The 25,786-nt window shown below is 30.3% G+C and overlaps 3 protein-coding genes across 6 annotated transcripts; 2 read left to right on the forward strand and 1 right to left on the reverse strand.

The window, feature by feature from the left end:
* Positions 1 to 7,204: 7,204 nt before the first annotated feature.
* Positions 7,205 to 8,753, reverse strand: LOC108347014 (thiamine phosphate phosphatase-like protein). Its single transcript, XM_017586106.2, has 5 exons — positions 8,719 to 8,753; positions 8,442 to 8,610; positions 8,226 to 8,347; positions 7,944 to 8,145; positions 7,205 to 7,747 (listed from the first exon to the last, which is right to left on the reverse strand). The coding sequence occupies exons 1-5, from the start codon at positions 8,736 to 8,738 to the stop codon at positions 7,487 to 7,489; spliced, it is 774 nt and encodes a 257-aa protein (XP_017441595.1). The 5' UTR covers positions 8,739 to 8,753; the 3' UTR covers positions 7,205 to 7,486.
* A 2,598-nt stretch (positions 8,754 to 11,351) lies between these two features.
* On the forward strand, positions 11,352 to 15,874 carry LOC108347548 (uncharacterized). The gene is made up of 3 exons (XM_017586863.2): positions 11,352 to 11,509; positions 12,565 to 12,775; positions 15,352 to 15,874. The coding sequence occupies exons 2-3, from the start codon at positions 12,594 to 12,596 to the stop codon at positions 15,536 to 15,538; spliced, it is 369 nt and encodes a 122-aa protein (XP_017442352.1). The 5' UTR covers positions 11,352 to 11,509; positions 12,565 to 12,593; the 3' UTR covers positions 15,539 to 15,874.
* Positions 15,875 to 21,797: 5,923 nt separating this feature from the next.
* Positions 21,798 to 25,393, forward strand: LOC108346323 (protein NDL1). Of its 4 annotated transcripts, XM_052871409.1 has the most exons (12): positions 21,798 to 22,017; positions 22,923 to 22,969; positions 23,126 to 23,225; positions 23,403 to 23,500; positions 23,604 to 23,692; positions 23,831 to 23,891; positions 24,023 to 24,109; positions 24,199 to 24,307; positions 24,390 to 24,424; positions 24,520 to 24,575; positions 24,670 to 24,805; positions 24,883 to 25,393. In XM_052871409.1, the coding sequence occupies exons 4-12, from the start codon at positions 23,405 to 23,407 to the stop codon at positions 25,102 to 25,104; spliced, it is 891 nt and encodes a 296-aa protein (XP_052727369.1). In that variant the 5' UTR covers positions 21,798 to 22,017; positions 22,923 to 22,969; positions 23,126 to 23,225; positions 23,403 to 23,404; the 3' UTR covers positions 25,105 to 25,393. The 4 variants fall into 4 exon arrangements, with proteins under 4 accessions (XP_052727369.1, XP_052727367.1, XP_052727370.1 ...); XM_052871407.1 differs by lacking the exon at positions 22,923 to 22,969; XM_052871408.1 differs by lacking the exon at positions 22,923 to 22,969 and having other exon boundaries at positions 21,800 to 22,017; positions 24,199 to 24,276; positions 24,368 to 24,424.
* Positions 25,394 to 25,786: the final 393 nt, after the last annotated feature.

A 25,786-nucleotide genomic window follows, 5' to 3' on the forward strand; every position in this document is an offset into this window, starting at 1 on the left:
ACCAAAACATAGAAAGAGCTGAAATGAGAAATATTTAGTAGGGTGTTGCTTTCATGGTGGCAATTGGTACTATTAAAGGGAGAAAAGTTTTCCTTTGTGAAAGGATGGCCTAAGGCCACCATTGACTCCATTATGCCCACTTTGCTTGGTACACATTTGGTGGGGTCAAGAAGCATTCATGGTTGAAGTGAAAGAGTGATGTCATTACAGAGCACTCCATAGTGCATATGCATATTCAATGGACTATGTCTGCACTGCAGATTTATAACAATCAAGATATACTTGGCTGAAACTCTGTTTCAAATGGGTTATGATCTCTCTGTCTCTCTCTCTCTCTCATATATATAGCCAAGATGGCATAGACTGATAAGACACTAGTTTCGTGAATTCAACTACACATCTATCTTAGCAACAATAAGGAACTTATGTCTTAATATAGGATCAAAGTTTAACAGGATATCTAATATGTCTATTATATAATAAACACGTGTATGTAAGTTAGGAATGATTTACATCAAATATTAAACTTAGATAAACTATACTTTTAATCATTTTTTAAATAATTCAAATTTAATGAACCTAATTCTTGAATCTATGTTCTTATTAGTTAGATGATGATGCAAAATTATTTCAGAGTTGATCATGTTATTTTAAGTTTCAATTCATTCTTTATTAATTTTTTTGTTTATTTAATATTCAAAATTCTATATTTTTCAATTAAACTTACTTTTTTTATTTATTTTAGTTTTTGTGATCCAATCATAAAAAATCACATGATATATTCAACAAAACTAAACCCAAAATAACATGTGAAGACAATTAAGTAATTAAGATAATGAGAAGGGATAATTATCATCTCACTTAGTTAAAAAATATTAATTAATAAAAACTTAATTAAAAAGTATAACTTCTTTAGTACTATAAAAATTTAATAGAAACTGAATTAAAAATATCTAAATTTATTAAAAGTTAAAATTTAATTAAGCCTTCAATATATATATATATATATATATATATATATATATATATATATATAATATTAATAATTAAATAACATATTTATACAAATTTATATTATGTAAAATTTGACTGAGATTATCATTAAAAAAAATTGTGAGTTCACTCGTAGATCCTCACTGTTTATTATTCACCATCCTAACAAAAATACAACAGTACAGTGTTTTCTTTTTCTTTTAGTCAAAGACTTGCAAAGACTTTCAAAAGATACCAAAAATTAAATAAAGATATCGTGATTTAATTGTAATACACACGCTGATAGGTAATAATATTATAGTAAGGTAGTAAAGTATATTTATACTCATCCTTATGAGAGATAGATTCCAGCCCATGTGCTGTTAAATAACAACTTTTATTGTCAATTTTCATGCTTGTACTCATATGTATGCTTAAAAACTTATTACACATATATTTCAATGTACTATTTTATCAAAATAATAAAATAGAATCATCATTTTGATATTAAGTTAATTAAGAAAAATAGAAAAATAAATTAAGTGTGCGATATATTAATTAAAAACCACTTAAAGATATTTCAGAATTAGGTTATGAAAGATACACGTATTAGTTCATTGTATCTTTTTTTAATTAATTTGTATTTATTGCTAATATAACACTTAATTACATTAATATTCAAAAGGAATTTATCATTTCATTATATCATCCTTTTCAATAGCATGAAGTGATATTCGTAGTAGATTAAAAGAGTGAAAAGATATATTTCTTATAAATTGGATTGAAATGTATGAGCTCATTTGAAAGAAAGTCAAAATAATGATAAATAGTTATGTTTCTCAAATGTTGGACTCTCAAAATAAGGGTATGATGCCCTTAAAACATGATAAAATTCATAATTACACTAAATTTTTTTATTGCTTTCTTATTTTCTACTCTCTCTTTTTTCCTGCATTTATATATTTTGATACAGGAGAGAGTTGTGAAAACGGGGTAAATTTTAAAATATGTGTTTCAAAATAAATTAAAAAATTAATAGATTTGTTGAACTATATAAGTTTAAATATTAAATATTCTCTATGTGTAATTTACTCTAATTTTATTCGGGGTTAGGTGTAACTAATTGGATAGTAAGAAATGGCCAAAATTCATGTGGTTTTATTTTATTTTTGCGGTTGGAAAACATTGAGCAATATTGTATTGCATATGCCATTGCGTGCATGTTAGACATGGTAACGTGGCACAGCTGTTTGAGGTTGTCAGATTTTCTTACAGGTTATAACAATTCATTATAGGAAGAAGTAGGACTTCAGATCTTTCAAGGGAAACTTTCTTTTTATAGAGAAAACAACTTTCAAATTTTGATTCTAGAAAATGTTAAGCAATGTCTTAAGGGTAATCGTTTTAAAATTAAGGTTTACATATTCATTTGTTATTTATAATTATACAATTTTTTATTTTAATATTTTTGTATTCAATCTATATACAAACGATCTTGGTTTTGTCTTATTTTTCTAATTAAAAATAATTTGGTGACATCTTTTTAATGTTGACGTGGGTTGAAGTATGATTAAGATTCTATATTTGGCTTTTAATTTTAATTTTGATATATGTTTAACGTTACCTTTCAGTTTATACACAAAAACACTTTTGTTTTAATTTCCACATTAGTACTCCAAATTTTGTTCTGATTAATATTATTGTTGTTAAAAATAGACGTAGTTTATAACTCATGAAGTTATGATGGTTGAGAAAGGACAAGTATATTTTTATTAATTTATTTTAAAATATTCTTATCTAAAATAAATAGTTCTGTTTTTAAATGTTATTATATTTAACAAATTTTAATTTAATTGGTTAATTCGTGCTATACGTAACATATGTTTTATAAAATCAGTTTGAATTTAGTGGAACTTATGATGTACAAATATGATATGTATTCGATATGTTTTGTTTTGAAAATAATATAAGATATGATAAATTATATATGCATATTGAAAAGCGTATAATAATTTTTAAAAACACAATATATATGATTGTTATTTTGTAAATCTAAATTAAAATTATATGTATTAAAATTGTCAATATAAAAAATTAAAATTAGTGTGTATTACTGCTTTATAAATTAAATACTTCATTAATAAATATTGATAAAATATTACAAAATATTGGACAAAGATACGTGTAAGATATAAATATGTTACCCAAATTAAAATATTAGTGTATAATAAAGTGTAACAATATAAGACTTGTTAAGTTAAGATTGTTCCTACTTTAATATTTGGTAAAAATTATTTTCACTTATATATTTATCGTTTGGTTATATCTATTGTTACATTAAGATTTCGATCTTTTCAATATATCCACTAACGTCTATCATGTATGGTGTTTGACCTTTTTCATAAATTTAGAATACAAATTAAAATATAAGTTCACGTCTAATTTAAATTTAAAAAATTAATTTATTAAGTACAATTTATATTTATTTACATATATTATATTTTAATTACATGTCTAGATTATACAAACCAACAAAATTAATTTATAAAGTACAATTTTCTCTATTTACATATTTAATTTTAATTACATCTCTAGATTACATAGAATCTCTAACCACTTGAAGATGCTAAATCGAAATCTACCTTTTTTTTATATAAAATATGGAATTCTAGCAACATTTATGTTTATTGGTCAAGCATAAGGGAAATAGTTGAACATGAAAAAAATGATGGTATAGTTGTATCACTAAGGTGTGTTCTTTTGGGTGTATTTGGGGGAGATGATTTGAATGGATTTGAGGGTAATTTTTTAGTTGTTTTTTTGAGTGGATTTGTGGTTAATTGAGAGTGAATTTGGAAGTAAAGTTTGTGAGAATTAGTGTATGATTTGATTAATGTGATAGATTTTAGAAATTAGTTTAATTGGTAGAAAATAAATATTACCAAAATGCCCCTATGTATAAAAGTATTATAAAATGTTATTTTGTAATGTTATATTTAATTGTAAAAATGTTTATGAAGAGAAAAAAAATTATGAATATTTTATAAAATTAATGGTGAAAAATTATAAAAGTTATAATGTAGTAAAAAAAATTATTTTAAAATATAGTATTTGCTTGTAATATAATTTAGTACGAAGTGATATCAATTTATTTGTTATGGAAGTGCGAATGATTAACATTAATTAGTAGAAATGAAAGATTACCAAAATGTCCCTAGCTATATATTAATATAAAATGTTATTTTTTAATGTAAAAAAGTTTATAAAGTGACCAAAACTATTAATAATTATTAAAAATAATTTTTAAATATTATAAAAATTATAATGTGATAAAATGAATTTATTTTTAAATAGGGAGTGTGAAAATGAAACAGGAGCTACAAAGAGGTAATCAAAAAGAGAAAAAAAAAAGAAAACAAGAAAAAAAACAAAAATGGCTCCTGACCCAGGCCCAAACCCTTTTTTTTTGCTTCCAATTCAGAAAACTCTAGGGTTAAGTTATAGCCTCTCCATTTCGCCCAAAGAGGTTACGAGACCCAGGGTCTCTTCTCTAATTTGAAGAGCCTTAGGAAGATCACACACATCACCGCCTCTGCCACTCACGCCGCCATGACAGACATCTCCCTGTTGTCCTTCCTCCCTTCCTCCACTGCACGTGTCTATGCTGCCATTCTCCTCAACCCAAACCCACCATTGCTTCCATGGGGGATCTACGTTTGACAGTGAGGCGAGGAAGATGATGACCACATCACCCATGCACTAAGGTTAAGACAGTTCTGGTAACCCATTTTTGTTGCGACGGAGCAAGGAATCAAGGTATGGCGTCCCTGCAACCGGAAAAAAGACACACCAGCCATCCAAAGAAAGCAAATACGTGTGGTGGATCCGGATACAAGAAGCCTGTTACGCTGTTTACTAGAATCGGATACAGCAACATGTCTTCTGCTTTAATATTAACGTTAATATTATGATTTTTTAATATTATAAAGGGTTGCAGATGGAGTCGAAGTTTTGAACAATCGTACAGGGTATGTAAGTCTTTTACTTATAAATCAGTGCAAATCCTTCCATTTTGCAACCCTTTATAATATTAAAAAATCATAATATTAACGTTAATATTAAAGCAGAAGACATGTTGCTGTATCTGATTCCAGTAAACAGCGTATCCGGATACATGTTTTTCATTTTTTTCGAAGGAACCGTATCCAGATACATGCTTCTTGTATCCGGATCCACCACACGTATTTGCTTTCTTTGGATGGCCGGTGTGTCTTTTTTCCGGTTGCAGGGACGCCATACCTTGATTCCTTGCTCCGTCGCAACAAAAATGGGTTACCAGAATTGTCTTAACCTTAGTGCATGGGTGATGTGGTCATCATCTTCCTCGCCTCACTGTCAAACGTAGATCCCCCATGGAAGCAATGGTAGGTTCGAGTTGAGGAGAATGGCAGCATAGACACGTGTAGTGAAGGAAGGGAGGAGGGACAACAGGGAGATGTCTGTCATGGAGAAGTGAGTGGCGGAGTGGGGTGTGAGTGGCAGAGGCGGTGATGTGTGTGATCTTCCTAAGGCTCTTCAGATTAGAGAAGAGACCCTGGGTCTCGTAGCCTCTTTGGGCGAAATGGAGGGGATGTAACTTAACCCTAGGGTTTTCTGAATTGGAAGCAAAAAAAAGGGTTTGGGCCTGGGTCAGGGGCCATTTTTGTTTTTTTATTTGTTTTCTTTTTTTTTCTCTTTTTGATTACCTCCTTGCAGCTCCTGTTTCATTTTCACACTCCCATTTAAAAATAAATTCATTTTATCACATTACAATTTTTATAATATTTAAAAATTAATTTTAATAATTATTAATAGTTTTGGTCTCTTTATAAACTTTTTTACATTAAAAAATAACATTTTATATTAATATATAGCTAGCGACATTTTGGTAATCTTTCATTTCTACTAATTAAACTAATTAATATTAATCATTCGCACTTCCGTAACAAATAAATTGATATCACTTCGTACTAAATTATATTACAAGCAAATACTACATTTTAAAATAATTTTTTTTACTACATTATAACTTTTATAATTTTTCACCATTAATTTTATAAAATATTCATAATTTTTTTCTCTTCATAAACATTTTCACAATTAAATATAACATTACAAAATAACATTTTATAATACTTTTATACCTAGAAGCATTTTGGTAATCTTTATTTTCTACCAATTAAACTAATTTCTAAAATCTATCACATCAATCAAATCATACACTAATTTTCACAAACTTTACTTCCAAATCCACTCTCAATTAACCACAAATCCACTCAAAAAAACAACTAAAAAATTACCCTTAAATCCACTCAAATCCATTCAAATCATCTCTCCCAAATCATCTCCCCCAAATACATCCAAAAGAACACACCCTAAATATGCTTATATATAAAATAGTATCAAATAGTAACTCTGAACCACAAATTTGTAAGATTCGTACAATGCATAGTGTCCTTTCATTAAGAGTGTTAATACTTTGACATCTCTCTTGATAAAAATCTAATCAATTTACAACGACTTATGTATTATGAGATACAATTACAAAAATATCATTCACTGGTTATATCTGTTCTTAATAAAATACCAGTCAAAATATCTTTTGCATTACTCATTTGATTAATCGTGAATGAATGATAAAAGTCATAGATGTCTTTACTGTACTATTGTACACAGAGTATTAGCATTCATTTCCATCAATCTCGCATTTCATTTTTTGATGATTATGTATCTGTGATGCTAGGAACTAGTATTGCTAGATATCCAATTAGGTATAGGATAAAGTGTTGGGAAGTGCAAGGCTATACAACCCTGTAATCTATGACTAGAGTGATGTATCAAACCAAACATTAATCATATTTTGAGTGCTATGATATGAAATATTAACATTGAGTCAAACTTGAGGTTAGAAGGTCAGAATAATGTTTCTTTTTATGGTTCATTAAAAAAATCTTTTATGGATTTTGGTTGGGTTCTGTAATAGTTCTCGTTAGTTTTCAGATGAGCTGTTTTTCTAAAAAATAATTAATGAACAAGCACCAAATTGGTTCCAGTTAAACTGGTCAAACCAACAGTTTTGGTTTTTAAAAGAATATCTTTCAGCCATTAGAAAAATGCTGCAATGGTAGGAGAGAGAGAGAGAGAGAGGAAACAATGTTCCATAACTGTAACGTATTTAGCAGAAGACAAAAAATCTTAAAAGCTTCTGAACTTATTGCCTTAAGTTGTTCAGTGATCAGATCAATCAGTTAAATATGGGGAACAGTGCGTGCACTAACAATAATTATTCCTATAGTTTTCCTATCTGCTGGAATACATGAAGAGAAATTGTGTAAGTTAGGTGGAGTACAAAACCCCTTCAAAGAATCACTTCACTCGAGTTTCATGGAGTTATACCCTTATTGAATCTCTAAGGTGCCAAAGGCTGGAGCATTGGTAACCTACAGGGGAAGGGTGTGAGTATCTATCCTAGCAACTAGTGGGGGGTTATTTTGTTTATAAGGTTGAGTAGAATGCTCTCCAACTCCTCCCCATTGCTCCAATCATGAACTTCTGCAGAAACTAATTTTGGGTCACTTTGAATCCGATTCCAGAGCGGATAATTTTTCCTTGGCATCACAAAATCATCTCCGTTCAGCCTCAAAGTTGGGCAATAATCACCCGTTCCATCTCCAAGGTAGATGATTTTTCTTTCATTTCCAGGAAAAGAACCTCGAATTTGGGCTATCACTAAACCCTAAGATAGAAAAAAGAAAACAACCAAAGTACATACTTAAAAAACAAAGTTCATTTTTTAAACTAAATTAAATCTTAAAACATATATCTAATCTGAAATAATTACTATCAAATTATCCATCCTCAATATGGTAACTGCTATTAGTACAATTTAATTAAAGTTAATGTAAGTTTTCATGCAACAAGTTAATGCTGACCTTGCACATGTTGGGAGGGCAGAGGGAACAAGCATGAGGAGACAAGGCTGAATCATGAAAGGGAGTGACACGAAGACGTCCTTCATTATCTACAAAACCAGGGTTTGTATTAATCTGTGAAAAGCAACCTAATAAACCATGGTGTTCCAGAATGGTCCGAATGGAAAACATATTTGCGTCACTGATTATCCTCAAGTCGCACCTGCAAATTCAAATATCACAGCGTTATATTAAAGCAAAGCCAAAATTAACGATGAAAAACAGAGAAAAGGATTAAATTACCCAAGAGCGTGTGCAGATTTGATGGCTGAAACAATGTTGGGATGCAAGGGGGTTCTTTTAAGGCACTCTGCAATGTGATCGACAGTGATTCCGTTCGAGTGGAGCTCCTCCATGATCCTATCCTGAATCAATTTTCAAACGCGAAAATGAGCATGGAGGGTTTCAATTGCAGGATTCATGCACGAGTATCAGAGAAAAATGGTACTGTTACTGTACCATGAGAGAGGTCCAAGGCATGGTTTGCCTAAGTTGGTTGAATAGGTGGGTGAGACCCAACTCCGTGATGATCCATCTGTCACTGTCATCGTCGATTATGGTTCGATCAAAGTCGAAAACCACCGTCGCCGCCACGCTTCCGCCCATTTTAGCCCTTCTCAATCTACCACTGATTGAAAAAATTGAAGGTGTAATGATGATAAAATACCCTAAGAAAAGGGTGTGAATTTTTTTCTCAAAAAACAAAATACAATTTAAAAAAAATTAAAAAAAGTACCAAAACCAACCCAACTTCATTTTGTTTATACAACATCTTTTTGCAGCCAATACACGGAAAAATCGATTGGAACTTTAATTTGTTAGGACTGGATTTTGACCTAATTTCTATGTTTTAAAAATATTTCATAAAATTAAACTTAGTTTTAAATTATTATATTAATATTAATATATTGAATGTAACTTAAAATCAATTTATATCAATAATTTAAGATATTAAATAAATAAGAAATAATAGTAACAATGTTAATGTAATAATAATTTAACAATTAGGAGGTACTGTAATTATTAAAGCAATTTAAATTTAAAAGTAATATATTCATTAAAATCAATTATTAAAATAAGTTGGTAAATTTATTATTAATGTGAACTTGTGTTCATTAATAATTTTAGTTTATTATCATTAACCATAAATGTTTAAATTTATTAATAGGTTGAAAATTAATAATAAATTAAATGAAAATCAATGTTAGAAATAAAACTATTGTTTAAATGATAAGAGAGCTAATTATTTAATATTGTTAATAGAAATATGTGTTTTACTTTTATATACAATTATATTATTTTTTTCTTTAACCAACAAGTGAAAAAATGAATAAATGATAATTTATTATTATGAATGTAATTGTGACATTTTTATAATAAAAGTATTAATTATTATATCGAGTGAAAAAAAACTTGATATAATAAATGAAAAAGATAAATTTATTATGGATCTATCACAGTTATTGAAACGCATTAGTACAGATATAATTATAATGAAGAGTTATTAAGTTTGTTATTAAAAGATTTGTCATAGTAAAATTTTACTATGTTTCACACCCGACATGTTTGTTAGTTCCACATTTTTTTTAATCAACAAAGTATAAATATTTATAAATATAATAGAATATTTGGAGGTACTCCAACCTGTATACACAAATTAAAAAAAAAAAAATTGTACATATTCCCTGCCACCTATGTTATGGTTAAGACTTGTACATTTGATGTAAAAAAGCCCTACCATCGAACCATCCAATTTGGTCTTAACTCAAAAAATTCAAACAAGCATATATTAATATGTATTTGCAAGGAAAACATATTTAATAAAACATACATAAATACAATTACTTTAATCCTTGTAATACTCTCCAACCTTAATAACTATGTTTACACGGTTCAAATGAAGGTTGTTGTCGAGATGGAGATAGTTGATGTTATGATTTTCCTCACTATTTCATATTGTGTCCTTCACATATGTTACTATGTTGTTGGAGTTCCTTTCTCTTACCATACGTACTTTCCTTTACTTTCGTCTTTTTGATTGTTTAGCTACTTGCATTTGTCCACTTTATAACCTATAAAATTTTTAAAAAACCATACATGCTTTCCAAAGTAAAGTGAATTTTTAGTTCAATCCACACAATTTAACAACTCCTCCATTATTTCTAAAGGATGTTTATGATTTTACAACCCTTATCATTAAGTACAATTTTTACCTTAATTTTAAGTTCTGCACCATGTTTAGATACCAATCAGTGTATGACAGTATTACATTTACGTTTAACTATGCATTCAATCGAGTCATACAAAGTACTTATTCTACATCTACCTTCCTATTCCTAAAAATCAGCTTGTTTTTTTGAATCTAAATGATCCAAATAATTGTTATATACATTCCTTTTCATATTGTATTTTATTTTTTGTACTATATGAAGTATACCGATCGGAATTGATTGTTATTAAGCAGGTACTAATAGGTCAGATTGTCTTACGCTCTATAAATATATTACATTAATGATTAATTATTGGGTTTGATTACCTAAAATATATTGCACTAATGTTTAATCAATGGACGTGACTGTCAGAAGCTTTATAAGTAGACAACTGATGTCCAGGTACAATCATCTTCTTCTATCATGATAAAATATAGACCTCTTTATCATCTTCTTCTATCATGATAAAATATAGACCTCTTTATGAAACATATTTGACTTGAGCGTTGAAATATCTTCTGTAGGTCAACCACCAATCGAGAAGAATTATTGAAGAGTTAGCCGATCGGAGCATAGCAAGAAATGACGACCGACTCTCGGACAAATGTTAGTGAAACAATTTCCATTTAATTCCATTAGATAAAAGTGTTGAAAACAAACTTAAACTTAGTTATGATTTAGTAAAGTTAATGTTAATGGGATCAAAGATCATAAATAGAAAAATACAATTTTTTTTTTTCAAAAACTGTCATAAGCATATATATATATATGTATATATATATATATACATATATATATATATATATATATATATATATATATGTATGTATATATATATATATATATGTATGCATGTGTGTGTCGGAAGATTTCAACCGATGAAATTATCACTGAAATCATGGTCATCATTTATCTATTAACAAGTTCATGTGAAATGGTACAAGGATCCAAAGCAAGGGAGTACTAAAATGTGTATAATTTCTTATCTGTAAATAGTGTCTTTTATAAGTGTTTGAATGATTCCTTACAGAGACATGTTTTCATAGTTTCGAGGACTTTAAATAGCAATACAGGGGTGCCAATAGTGGGATCCATATGGACTGTGCTCGAAGCTCAAACGGCCCAAAATTAAACCATGAAATTGAAGATTGGAAAGCACCAAATGAACAGAAAAGAAGGCACAGCACAACTTAAGGTTAAGAGTGAAAGCATAGAGTCAAACAGAGCATCCTTAGTGCTTGCTGGGTCGCAACGTACCGGCGGCGACGGAGAGCTATCTCAGCGATTTCCGATCACTGCACCGTTGATCTTCACAAGGCAACGCTCTTCCCCTCTTGTCTTCTTCTTCCACCTCTGATATCTGCACTTGACATACTTTTCCTCGTTCCTTTGCTTTTGTATTTCCTCTTCAGATCTCCTTTTCTCCTCTACCCGATCCTCTTCTCTCTTACTATCATGTCTTTCATTTTCTTCCCTAAATTCAACCACGTTCCATCTATACATGTATAGTCCAACTTTATTTTGTTTTATTTATTTGGTCGTAATGTGAAATGTTGACAATTTAGGGTTTTAACTTGGTGGCTATATATTTTTTTTCTTGAAGTATCCTGGATTAGTGAAATTAACCCTTTTAAGAGACTGGAATGAAACTGTCATTGCTTGAGTTTTTTTTTATGTACATGGTGTAATAATACTTTGATTTGTAGAACATTTTTTCTTTGTGAGACCGGTGTATTACTTTGTTGGGATGAGGGACGTTAAACTACTAAACCTTTACGTTTTATGGGATTGGGCTCTTTCTTCCTCTTTTATGTTTATTTAATATAATTAATGTAATATAATTGAAGTTCTACTCATTTGAAATCAGTGATTAGCTCCATCCTAAGCCTTTTTTAGTTATTTGTAAAACATCGTCTGCAGGGTCAATCCCCCCTAATTTAGGAATAGAAATGGACGAGGCAGCAACATTTAGTGTCAATGGTCATGTCGTGTTCTAGGTATTACCTGAAGATTATGCTTTTAGCTGTTCATTTCGTTTTATTCTTACTACTATAGTGTTGGTAGAAGAATTTATGGTATGCAGGGTCTGTTTAAATGAACATCTATGTAACTCATGTCTGAGAAGGAAATAAAAGTTGTAAGCTAAAATTGGCTCATGGACGAGATAAAAGTTGTTGTGTAGAGAAGTTAATGTGAGAGAATTTCTACAGATTAGTTTATGCATAAGCTAGTTTTAGCCTATGAAGAAATTCATTTCATTTTTTCTTTCTTATTTCTAGAAATGGTTTTGAAGAAGTTTATTCAAATAAGTCCTTGAAGTATATCTCTGCCCTTATGCCTTATTCTGACATGGCCTTTTCCCTTTGGTCTAGGGTTTTGTTATACTTAACTTGAAGACTTTATGGCATCAAAGTTGCACCAGCTGCAGTCCAAAGCATGTCAAGCATCTCAATTTGTAGCCAAACACGGAAGTAACTACTACAGGCAATTGTTGGAGCAGAACAAGCAATATATTCAGGAGCCTCCTACAGTAGAGAAATGCAACCTGCTTTCAAAACAATTGTTTTACACCCGTCTTGCTAGGTTATATTTTCTCCAACTACCTCTTTTCCTCCAAATAACGTGTATGTCTAGATTCACTGTATGAAATTCTTTAATTTTATATGATTGCTGGCCATCTTTTATTGACTCAAATACTTTTTGACACAGTTAAATACACAGGGATGTTTCTCGTCATGTCTTGTCTAATGGCTTCTTCCTTCTCCTTTATAGACTAGGGAAAACGTCACGAGTGATTTGGTTGCAAGGTTCTAACCTACTTTATACTGCTGTATCATGTTGGTTTTGCCCTCTTTTGACGGAGTTTCTAAAATATGGACTATGAGATATAAGCTCTCAGTCATCAATATCCTAAATTACAACAAATTTGTAGTTAGTGATCAATTTGTTGGATATTTTCCAGTTTTATGTTGAATGTGGAGGGCTTATTATATCTGGATTGGCTGTGAGGCCATACTTGGAGTTAATGTCTTACGAGTAGTACATGGGGAAAAATCTGCCTTTTCTTCGGAGTTTGTATACAAAAGAAACTCTTTTGACGGAGTTTCTAAAATATGGACTGAGATATAAGCTCTCGGTCATCAATATCCTAAATTACAACAAATTTGTTGTTAGTGGTCAATTTTTTTGGATATTTACCAGTTTTATGTTTAATGTGGAGGGTCTGGATTGGCTGTGAGGCCATACTTGGAGTTAATGTCTTACGAGTAGTACATGGGGAAAAATCTGCATTTTCTTCTGAGTTTGTATTCTAAGGAAATGGGGTAAGAGGGACTCTCTGCCATTTTTATTATAAAATTCTATTTGACGTGGTTCCTATGATCTCCTGGGTTCAGTCAAGCTATAATTCGAAGCTAATGGGGGCTTATATTGATCATGTGGTATAGAATATGGATTATGTTTGGGAAAAAATTGCTTATTTATTGTAAGATTTGTCCTAAAGATGGAAAAATAATCCGTTATTCTTCCAAAATAGGCTGAGCAAAACAAGCACCAAGTCAGTCAACCCATTACCTGGGACTTAGGTTGGATAAGTTCACGCCACGTAGGCATGGAAGGTTGATTGTTTGAGTCAATTAGGGTCGGGGAAGCTGACTCTTGAAAAAGGAAATGGACAGTGTATGAAACAATTTTCTTTTTGCAAGGTTAGGGGTTGGTAGATACTAGAAATGTCCTGGTGATCATGTACTTAAAATCATTCCTTTCTTAGTACTGAATTTGATTCAGCCCAGAAATCTGTTTAGACCATAGACACTAAAGTTAGTATTGGATCTTAAGGGAAATATGGGGATAGGATGTGTAGGTATTGGAAGATAAGGGGTTTGTGTAGAAGAGTCCACCTCGGATAGTCTTGTGTTGGGAAGAAACACCAGAAATATATTCGGTATATAATTTAGTGAATATTGTTGTAAATGCATTAGATGTACAAACTACAAGCCTGTAGATTTCGAGAATCAACTGGACTCTTTGAGTTTTAAGGTATGAAGTTATTGACTTTCGACTGACTTTTGGACTGACCATAATTAATGGAATCTCTACATACAAAGTATACCAAACTACGCATCCCTTTAGCAGCTCTATACATTTGCAATAAACAATGAGCATTTAGTAAAGTAAATATCTATTACAGTTTAATAATTATTTATCTACATCACATTTTTGGAAACGAAGTCTCATTGCTTCAAAAATTTTCTATATGGTGGTCATGCTGATTGGCACCTGGTGCTTGTTATTGGTGCGATTTTTACTTGTTTAGGCTTAATTTAGTAACCTGATTTGAATTGACACCAAACCAGCCCACAATTGAATGTACAGCAAAGTTTTATGTGCATTTTTATGACAGACAATAACTGCTTCCAATGGTTTCCAAACCCTTCACTGGGACTTGACTGTTACGTGCTTAAGTAAACTAATGCCAAATACAGATCGCTGTTCTTTACATTCTTGTGACATCTGTACTGAGTTTGTATTGTTGACATTTTGTCTACTAAGTGCTTCTGGAAGTGTGTAAATTTAGTCCTGATCTTAAATAACTTTTTTACGTGGATTTTATATAAAATTGAAATATTGTTAATGGGAAACTTTTTTATTGGAATTATCTGATTGTCAGTATATGATTTTAAGTGCTTGGTTTATAACTGTATTACTTGAATTTAGCACCTCAAAATGTGCTTGCCATTGTAAGCACCTATAGTTTTTTAACTCTATAACTTATTGTTAGTTGTGTGTAATTACATTAACAATTCTGAGCTCTTCTATTTCTGCCCGCATCAATGGTTCAACAACTTGTTGCTTGTAGTTTTTATGTTCAAGCCCACTTCTGTCGGGTACTCAGCCAATGCTGCCTCTCGAGCTATGCCATCTATTTGTGAATGTCAATGCTTATGTGGCTGACTTTTATATGTTTTTCAAATCTGGCATGTGTTTCTAATTATGCTAGTTTTAACCACGATCTTTAGTGAATTAGCAAAACAATGATATAATGAACTCTGAAAACCTGTTATGGATGCTGTATTGTCTCTATGTAGTAAAGTCTGTTGTATGCCAATTTAATTTTGGGTGCCCTCGCTTCTACATATAACTCTTCAAATCTTTTGCAGTATTCCGGGTCGTACAGAGTCATTCTGGAAGGAACTTGATTATGCCAAGAATTTATGGAAGAACAGGAAAGACCTAAAGGTAGAAGATGCAGGTATTGCTGCTTTGTTTGGCCTGGAATGCTTTGCATGGTTTTGCGGTGGTGAGATTGTTGGAAGGGGATTTACTTTCACCGGTTATTATGTCTGACAAAAACCACTTGCAAGTGTAGATTTTATCAGTGCTTATATACTCCTAAAGCCAGCGGCTCTGGACATAAACTGGATTATAGCATTCTACAAGGCAATTTTTGTTATTCTGAGTTTTTTTTCATTTGGGGAGAAAGGTTTAAACCCTAGTGGTTAGCTTTCATAAGTCACAATAACCCCTTGTAGTTGAAAGCGGGATGAACCTTGCGTTGTTCTATTGTGATGTCGGAGAGCTGGTAATGTTATATCACAAGAATGGATTGATGATGTACTCCCGCAATTGTTTTGAAAATTTATATTGCTGTTTATTCCAATCAACTATTAAACCAAAATAAAACTTTATCCCAGAGAATTGATAGTGCCATGCGCAAAAGTGATGACGTATTTTGAACTTGAAGTGTTATTTGTTATTCCTTAGAAATGTTTCGATCCCTCTTAGACACTTATTTTATTTGTTAAAAATTTATTAAAATCACAATCTCTTTGGAATTTACATACTATTAATTGAACTTACTCATACTGTTATGGTTTTTAATGTCTAGAATTGAGTGTATTATATAGTGTGTTATTATCAATTTTCTTGTTGCAGTTGATTGGACTTGATGATGAGATGCAAAGGATCATTATAAGAGCGTAGATGTTCTGTTACCAATTTACCATGCCCAGGGCACAAGAAATCATTCCTTTAAATATTTTTCGCTTAAAACCTTCTGTAAAGCTACAAATTGTTTGACCATTTTTTAGAAGACATTCTTTGAATTAGAGATAATTTGTCAAACATTTTCTCATTTTATTTTTTAAATTTTAAATAGAGGTGCAAAAATATAATCTTATTGTAGTGTAACTTTTATTTTAAAATATTTATATATATGGTAATATTTTACATTAATTATTTCTTATGAGTTTCAAATGTAAAAATAATATGGTATACATTGGTTGTTAATGTAATAATAAAATATGTTATTATGACATCAAATAAACCTTTAATACAGTATTCTTAAACTGTATTTTATTTTATGATTTTAATAATAATAATTATTTTGACAGACTATTGTTATTATTACTGTCGTCTAACAAATGGAAATATTTTATTCAATAAATCATTTTATTAATGTCCTATTTGAATGGAAATAATTACTGTTTTATAATGGAAACTTTTAGCACTATATTAAATAAGCAATAAAGTAAAGGTTTAACTTCTCATTGAAAAGGTTTCACTTAGGTCTTAATTTTTGAAAAAGTGTTTATAAGTTTTAAATTTTCAATTAATGTTATTAATGATTTTGTTAAAAAAAAGATTGAAACATTTTTTTTAAAATTATGATATAATTAAAATCTTTAAAAAAACAAAAATAAACTTTTTGACCAAAGTAAAAATCAAACGAATAATTAAACTTAAAATAAAATAAGTTATCATGAGAATGAAGGCAATACACATGCAAGATCATGACACGGGACAAAAAGTTAAGAGGTCGTGGATTTTATTATTATTTATTGAGAAAATAAAAATATAAAATATCAAAAAAAAATTCTTAAATAGTTTTAATTTTGTATGTGACCTTTAATAACTTTTTATAATAATATAAATTGTAATTGTATTAGAAATTAATGATTAAATAGTTGTTAGGTTTAGAGTACTGTTGATGAGAATGATTATGAGAATAATGAATAGAGAACCCATTAACGTAAAGTCCGATAATAATAAATAGTATCACTGTAATAAAAGTATTGCAAATTTTAAAATTTAATGCCTGCAACATAATTTTATCCTAAAGGAACATCGATTTAATGTGTTAAATATACAAAAAGTCGTTTTAATGTAAACAAACTTATTTTTAGTATTAAAATACTTTATTTTTTAAAATTTGAGGAAACAAAATCGAAAATTATTCTAAATTTCAAAAACTAAAAATATAACGGAATCTTTCTTCTTTTTCATATTTTTAACGAAACGGGAATAATATAAAGTTCTTTAAATAATATTGTCTAAGAAATCACAATTAAAATTATAAAATTAGTGATACTTTTAGTCAATTAATATATGTGTGTATAAAATGTAGATATAAGATTGGCTTGGACTGTAAGGAAAATAAAGTAGATTGTAAATTTGATTATCTCAATTAAAAAAAGTTACCATAATATGTGTCGGAAAAAAAAATCGTAATCAAATATTAAAAAAAATTAATAAAATGCGTGAAAATATAATCTTTAGACCATACGTTAATGTGTTGTGAGACTCTTAATTTTGTAACAAATATATCAGAAGTTTTGATATAAAATAATTTATAATTTAATGTCTATATAATTTTTATACTTGTAATATTTAAAAACGAAACTGTATCCTTTCATAAATACAAATAATGTTCTGTTTTAAAACTTAGGAAAAAACGAGAGCATAACGCATGTCTTATGCAATGTTATGTTACATCGGTGGTCGCTCTCAGTAACTTTAATGTAAAAGGTGGAAAAGGTTTGTCGCTTAAAGGAGTGATAATAATTTTACCAATAAAAGTGAAGAGAATATTAAAAATTGAGTGGTGTGACTAGGAAAGTGTCTATGGGTAAAGAGGAAAATAGTATCACTCATATCATATCCACCTATTAAAGCAATTGACCATTTCATTCATTAGTCACATTGATTGACAAAAACCATGAAACTCAAAAATATTAAAATTAAATTCTTAATTTAAATGCTGTTATCTATGGTTAAAAAAACTACAATTTGTACATTCAAAGATAAATTATTGTTGAGTGCGAGATTTGTACTTTATATTTTATGTAAAAGATAACAAAACATACTATTATTTGTTTATTTATTTCTATATCAATATTTTTAAATAAGTTCATATTACTTATCACTAAACTTTCATTTATGTTGATATTTCAATATCTAACAATAATTATCACATAAAAAATTATTTAAACAAATAAAAATAAAAATAAATGATAAGAAAACTTTCAAAAAGAAAAAAAAAACAAAACATAAGGAGATTACAACAAATTTACAGTAAAAATTTACCCATCATAACATATAAGCTAATAAAACATGAAAAATGTTTTAAATAGATAGGTTTTATATGAACACAACTGATTAATTACTGTTCTCAAGTGGATATTCAATAAAGCTTTACGTTAAGTGATATAAAAAAAAGAGAGCAACAGGAAAGTATTATAAAAAAAAAAGTTAGTAATTTTTGGAGTTCTTTTGGATGGGTAAGAAACTTAAGTAGTTGTGTATCATTGAAAAGTTTGCAATTTTGTTTAAAAAAATTACACTAGAAGATTTGTATTTTTATCGAGAAAAAATTGTACGAAGGTTTGTAATTTTTATCAAAAAAAAGTTACATGAGTAATAATACTTTTTTTTAATATTAGGAAATATAAGCTTGAGGTGCAAAATAAGTTAAATTTTTTGTATAATATTATTTATATGTTTTTTCTTATTTGTGAACATGTTTTTACTTTGAAGAAATTATTTTCCTATCACGTGATTCCAAACACAAAATTATCCGTATAGTGATTTCTTTCACGAAAACGACAATATTTAATTTAACACCATCACCATAACAATAAATGAATTAAATTGATCAATAATATCAAATATGCGAAATTTCTACCTAGAAATCACATTATAATAGAATTCACTATTGCTTATTATAAGTTCTTGTTTTGAAATATTTAATATTAATTTTATGGCTTAAATACTACTCTAAACTCTATTTTTGTCTAATTTGTTCAATGTGATTTTCTTTTTTACATATTAAATAGGTCATAATTTTCGTCAATTTTGATCAATTTGATTTTTTTGGTAATAATATTTAAATCGTTAACAAAACATTGTACAAAGTAACACTATTTCCATGTGTCTTCTGTTTCATTAGTGTGAAAATCATTTTTATGATTTCTAATGACAAGTATCATTTGTGCTAATTGGGATTGTCAAATTTGGAGAAGATTGAAGTAGTGAGTGTTGTATGGTGGATTTTGGGAATTCTCTTTCGAAATTCGAAGGGATTGATAATGGACAAACTCTATTACAAACTACGCTATAGACTCCATCACGAGTTACATCACCAATTTTATAACAGTGAGACTTTATCAATATTTTGTTTGATTTGTATAATTGTTTTTACATATTTTTAATGAAAAAGGTAATATTTTTTTATTATGATATTTGAAAGTTTTATATTTTTTGTCACATTAGTATATTTCATTAAGGAAGTTTATTAAACACATTTTAATTTTATAATCTAATGATGGCCATGTAGCAAAGATGCTCTCTATTGGAATATTTTAAAAAATTATGTATGATTTAACTAAAAATGTTTAACTAAAAGGAATAACACATTTTCTAAGGAGAATTTTATAAATAAATACGAGTGTGAAATGAGAGGTACATGAGATGGAATATGACACTTGGAAGCTAGCATGTAAAGCTAAGTGGAAAGATGATTTGATAGAGAATTAATTAGTAGTAGGGTTTGGTGAAGATGAGAAAGAATATTGATAAATGAATAAAGATGAGATGGAAAAGGCCAAAGCAATGTGTTTGAAGATCATTAATCATTGGAGTCAAATGAAAGCCAAGCAACCTTCCATTTTTTAACTTCTAAGCTCCCTCTTCATAAACACAACTAAATTCACACTGATTAATTACAAAAGGATAAAAAAATAATTATAATCTTTTTTCAACGAGAGACATATATATCAATAAATAACATGAGATCGTTTTTAACTTGAAATCTTTAAATTAAAACATTATATTTATGATTTCTTTACAAATATATTATTTATTTTGTCATTTTTAATAATATGTTTTTATTTAAAGTTTTAAATCTTAAATTTTTAATAAGAATAAAAAGTTAAATAAAAAAATGTAAGAAAAAGTTGAGACTTTAAATGAAACGTGGCAGTGACAGGTGTGCACGCACAATAGGTTTGAAGGGAAAGACAGAGGAACTGTTGGGGTCAGAGAGACACACGCATCCCGCAAATTACGACTTTTTAAGATTTTGTTTGGTGTTCATCATAACTCAAAGCAGCTAGAAAAAAAAAACCCTAATTTACTAAGTTTTTTTTTTTTTTAATTTTTCTTTCTCATCTATTTCTTATGAGGCTATGCAAAATAATGTAAAATGGTATTTTGTTTTTCTTATAAAGTAATGCAAAATTCATGGAAAATAGTTGTATAGATTTGCATTAGTTATAGGCTGGCTTAGATAGGTTAATACTATGTTAAATTGTTTATTTGATCTATTTAATACCCAATGTTGTAGTTTTCAAATATGCTTTTACACTATATTTTTTTTTATTAGACAAGAAAAAAACATAGCCAAGGCGTCTCTTAAATTTATTAATTTTTACTTCAGAATACAAAATAAAGGATTGAAGTAAAAAATAAATAAAAGATTTGATTAAGATGAGAAAGTTATAGTATGATGCATTTGTTGTGATGTAAGATAAAGTTAAGAGTGGAGACCAATTCAGAGAAGAAAAAAAGAATTTTAATTGCTTACAAATTTAGAGAGTGAAAAAAACAGTCTTTTATAGTAAAATATCAATATGAATTGTGAATTCAAAATTACAAACCAAATTTATAGGCTAAAATCACAAGATTAAATTTAAAAAATAAAATAATATTTCTTTATTTTCAAATTATTGGAATAAATAAGGAAGTAATAAAAATAGGGAAGGTGTAATTTCAAATTATTGGAATACAAATTGAATAAATCAAAATTAAAGAGAAAAAGAAAGGCATAAAAGAAATCATGTTTGTTAAATGAACTCGTATCTTGAATTTAAATTTAAAAAAGTGCTCAACGAAATTTAAAATTATTGACCAATTTCATTTTAAATGGAAGTAAATTAATTTATCCCTAAACTCCACGTGAAATTAATATCCCAATCACAAATATTGAATGTAGTCAACTCCTAGACTTCGCATCTTAATACTAAAATATTTAAATATGATTTCATCCATAGGTAACATAAACGCACTTACCCACCGATTTATCTTTCTTAATCAAATAAAACCTAATAAGTCAAGTTGTAAAAAATTGCATGAGCAGAACGACGTCGGTTCAGGCGGAGAAAACGACGTCGTTGAGTGTGCAGGCGCAGTAAGAAGATAAAAGACACAGCGTCGGTGGTTGTAAACCGCAGGTTAAAAACATTTGCAAGAGAGAGAGAAAAAGACAAGACAAAACAAAAGAACAATCCAACTGCTTCGTATATAAGCCATTAAAGGCACGAGAGAGACCCTTGTATTCTATTTCTTTCTTCAACCTCAAATCTAAAAGCTTTAACATAACCATAATACAAAAAATATAAAAGGAGCAAGAGAGAGAAACACCCACAAAGGGGAATTGGTGGGTGGAGGCTTTTCGTCATTAGGGAGAGGCTTCCATGTTCACCACAGCCATGCCAGAATCCATTGATTCCGTTTCATTCGACATGGAGAAGATCTACCTCGGTGGAAAGGTCCCACCCATTTAATCTCTTCTCTTATTTACGTTTTCAAGTTTTAATCTTTTTTGCTTTCTTTCCGAAGGGTGGATCCAGTTCCAGTTTTTCTCACTCGGGCGTTATAACTTTTGTCGTCTTTTTTGGTTTTTGCTGCCATCCAGAACATGGCATTCATTATGCGGCATTTTTCGTTCTTGGATTCAGCTGATACTGAATGGAGATGCGTGTCCAAATTATATGCCAATGGCAATTTTTTCGTTTTGGGTGTCTATTTTTCTTGGTCTGGTGGTTTTTCTTAGGATCTTTGTTGGAAAATTTACAGAAATGAACCAGAAGCCCTTTTTTTCTTCATTTGTTTTGACCATTCAAAATTCTTGGGGTTGTATTCCCTTTGTTTACCCTTGTTTACTTTCTTTGTGTTCTTTCTTCGAGCTTTATGTTTATCATATCTTCTGAAGATTTGATGAGGGAAATAAATAGCGGATCTGCTGTGCATTCCTTAATGTCGGTTGCCATGTATTCTTTTACTCTTCCATATCCCCCGTTTATGAAGTTAGTGGTTTTTCTGAATATTTGATCGCCTTGTTGTTCTCCTCGATATTCATTTGGGGAGGAAAATTAGCTTTATGGTGTTTGATATGATTTGGGTGATGTAGGAAGTTTTATTTATTTTCCCTTTTGTTTTTAGTTTTTTCTGGTTTTTAGGAATACATATACTAGCTATTGAACAAGTTTCAGTCATTCTTTTCCTTTTAAAAGCCAAAGATACTCTCCACTTTTTCTCTGTCTCCCTTATTATTACTATTATTTTCCTGAGCATAATATGATTGGAATCTGGAATTACTTATTCCACTTTTCGGTTAGATAGTGATATTAATGTGTTGTTATTGCTTGATGGTTTGGGTTGCCCAAAAAAGCAGCAAGAGCACATGGGGAACCATGTTAGCGGCCGAATAGCTTGAAAAAGGTTCACGATTGAATTTTAACATTACTCAAATGGAGTGTATACTAAATAAAGGATATCCCTTGCTCTTGGGGAAGGTTCTTTTCATTCTAAAAGTTCCGACTTCAATTTTGGTACCCTTTTCTCATTCTACCGTTCGTTTTTGGATTGCCCTTTCAGGAGCATCATATTCGAACTGGCTGTGGTTCTGTGTCTGTCATAGTCTATGGGGATCCTGACAAACCAGCTCTGATCACCTATCCGGATTTGGCTCTAAACTGTGAGCACTGCCACTTTATTTTCTTTTACATACTTCCACTTGTTTCAGGATCACCTATTCTTCTTACCACCCGTTTTTGAATTTGTCTGAGTTCCTTTTTAGGTTACATAAATGATTCCATTGTTTATGTGTATCTGGAAATATTATTCAATATTTGACTTCTGTGTATTGGGGCAGATATGTCATGTTTCCAAGGATTATTTTTCTGTCCAGAGGCAGCTTCTTTACTGCTTCACAACTTCTGCATATATCATATCAGTCCTCCCGGACATGAGGTTTGTAAGTTGATAAATTTGAATGAGTTCTTTATTGCATTTAGAACTGAATATTGTTATTCACATAGATTTTCCTCTGGAACTTCCACAAGAGTTCTTGCAGTTGGGAGCAGCTGCAATTTGTTGCGAGGATCCTGTTCCTTCTGCTGAAGACTTAGCAGATCAAATAATCGAGATCCTCAACTATTTTGGGTAAGTAATATATAATTAAAGTGTAGCTTTCGTTTTTGAGAGCTCTTTCCTTTGAAACTCAATATGTAAGTTGGTCTTTTGCCATGCTTCTCTTCTTTTTCTATATTTACTAATGGCATGAACTATTTTCTTGTCTAGGCTTGGTGCAGTGATGTGTATGGGAGTGACAGCTGGTGCTTATATCCTTACTCTTTTTGCTGTACGTACCCTCATCAACTTTGAAAGGAAAAACTGTGCTGTACATATAGTTGATGCTTTTCAAGCATGGACTGATCAACTTATTAAGTCAGTTCTTTTTATTGATTCACTTTTTTTTGGCACCTTTTACAGATAAAATATAGGGAGCGTGTTCTTGGTTTAATACTAGTTTCTCCCTTATGCAAAGCACCGTCTTGGACTGAATGGTTTTATAACAAGGTTTCTTTCAAAATTCTTGCAGATTTTTTCCTTTTACGAATCCTCTGATATGATAGCATGCTAATTTGTTATCAAATGTCAAATTTTAGGTGATGTCAAACTTGTTATATTTCTACGGTATGTGTGGCTTGCTGAAAGAGTGTTTACTTCAGCGATACTTCAGCAAGGTATTGTGGTGGAACTATGCAAATCCCTTAGGTTTGCTGCATTCCCTCTTTTATTTCAAATGTTTTGAGTTTTCTTGGACAATTTTAATAGGAAGTTCGCGGTAACGTTGCAGTTGCAGAATCAGAGATAGTTCAAGCCTGCAGAAAAGTCAGTGCTAACTTCTAAAAGCTAATTTTAGGTGGAATGTCATTGTTATTCCTTTTCTCACTGTTTCCTTGTCCCTTTACCTTGTTCTTTTCCAGCTGCTGGATGAGAGAAAGAGAACAAACGTTTTGCGGTTTCTTCAAGCAATTAATCAGTAAAATCTGCTACATATTTGCATCCCAATTTTACATATATAGTATGTAAAATGGAAAACTTACGTGCTGCCACTTTGTTTTGCCATATTGCAGGAGGCCTGATATTTCAGATGGATTGAAAAGACTAAAATGCCGAACACTTATTTTTGTTGGAGACAGTTCTCCTTTCCATTCAGAGGCTCTATACATGACTTCAAAACTTGATAGGAGATACAGTGCCTTGGTTGAGGTATGTGCAAAATCTAATTTTTAAGTGTGGTTTGAGTGATTGAACATGTGAATTGAAAAGGGTTTTTCATTTTGCAGGTGCAGGCTTGTGGATCGATGGTTACAGAAGAACAGCCACATGCAATGCTGATACCAATGGAGTACTTTTTCATGGGGTATGGGCTTTATAGACCAACCCATTTCAGTGAAAGCCCAAGAAGCCCACTGAGCCCATCGTGCATCTCTCCTGAGCTCCTTTCACCGGAAAGCATGGGACTGAAGCTGAAGCCCATAAAGACTCGTGTTTCACTGAAGGTTTGAACATAATGATGATGATGATGATGATGATGATAAAACCTTTGACTTTTGTAATTGGAAGCAGTTTATCTTGAAATTTTTTCATTGTTAAGAGAGGGGAGGGATGGACAAAGGTTGTGTAGATAGAAGTGAAGGGCATGGAAAGAATACGGCCGTGAAATACATATAAAACCTGAAAATAGATAAGAGAAGTCGCATGTTGATTCATTTGTAGGTTTGTCTTCAATAAGGGAATCGTTGAGCTGTATCTGTAAATTCCAGATGGACTATTAATTTATTTATCATTTGTTAAGACGCGTGTTTCCCATTTATCATTTTTTAAAGTGGAAAATTGCATAATACATTATTTAATAATATATTATTGCCATATGATGCTTTAAAGGAAAGAATTGGTCGGGTTGGGGCCCGCCATACTGAGCTTCTCTCAGCTAATGATGCTAGGTTTATTTCAGCGTGCGCAAGCATTGAATTTAGTCTCCGTTCATACTAAAATTCTTAGTTGGTATTAAGGTAATGCTTTAATGATGAAAAGTGGAACGGTGCTGTTTTTGACATTTTCGGATTAGAGAAAGGACCGGAAGACAGTGATGTTTGAATTCACTGGTCTTGTTTAGTCAGGGAAAACGATTTTCTTAAACAATTAATTACAAAGGGATTGCGTGCTTGAAGGTTTTCAGAAAGATAT

Source organism: Vigna angularis, chromosome 1 (genome assembly GCF_016808095.1).
Source record: "Vigna angularis cultivar LongXiaoDou No.4 chromosome 1, ASM1680809v1, whole genome shotgun sequence".
Classification (NCBI taxonomy): Eukaryota; Viridiplantae; Streptophyta; class Magnoliopsida; order Fabales; family Fabaceae; genus Vigna; species Vigna angularis.

Coding starts and splice junctions, on each gene's coding strand:
- LOC108347014 (XM_017586106.2), bottom strand. CDS start 8,738: ATGAAGTTGGGTTGGTTTTG. Junction 8,611..8,718: donor ATGAAGTTGGGTTGGTTTTG/GTACTTTTTTTA, acceptor TTTTTCAATCAG/TGGTAGATTGAGAAGGGCTA. Junction 8,146..8,225: donor AAATCTGCACACGCTCTTGG/GTAATTTAATCC, acceptor TTGAATTTGCAG/GTGCGACTTGAGGATAATCA.
- LOC108347548 (XM_017586863.2), top strand. CDS start 12,594: ATGGCATCAAAGTTGCACCAGCTGCAGTCCAAAGCATGTCAAGCATCT. Junction 12,776..15,351: donor TTTTACACCCGTCTTGCTAG/GTTATATTTTCT, acceptor AATCTTTTGCAG/TATTCCGGGTCGTACAGAGT.
- LOC108346323 (XM_052871407.1), top strand. CDS start 21,943: ATGTTCACCACAGCCATGCCAGAATCCATTGATTCCGTTTCATTCGAC. Junction 23,501..23,603: donor TCAGTCCTCCCGGACATGAG/GTTTGTAAGTTG, acceptor GAGTTCTTGCAG/TTGGGAGCAGCTGCAATTTG. Junction 24,110..24,198: donor CTGAATGGTTTTATAACAAG/GTTTCTTTCAAA, acceptor GTCAAATTTTAG/GTGATGTCAAACTTGTTATA.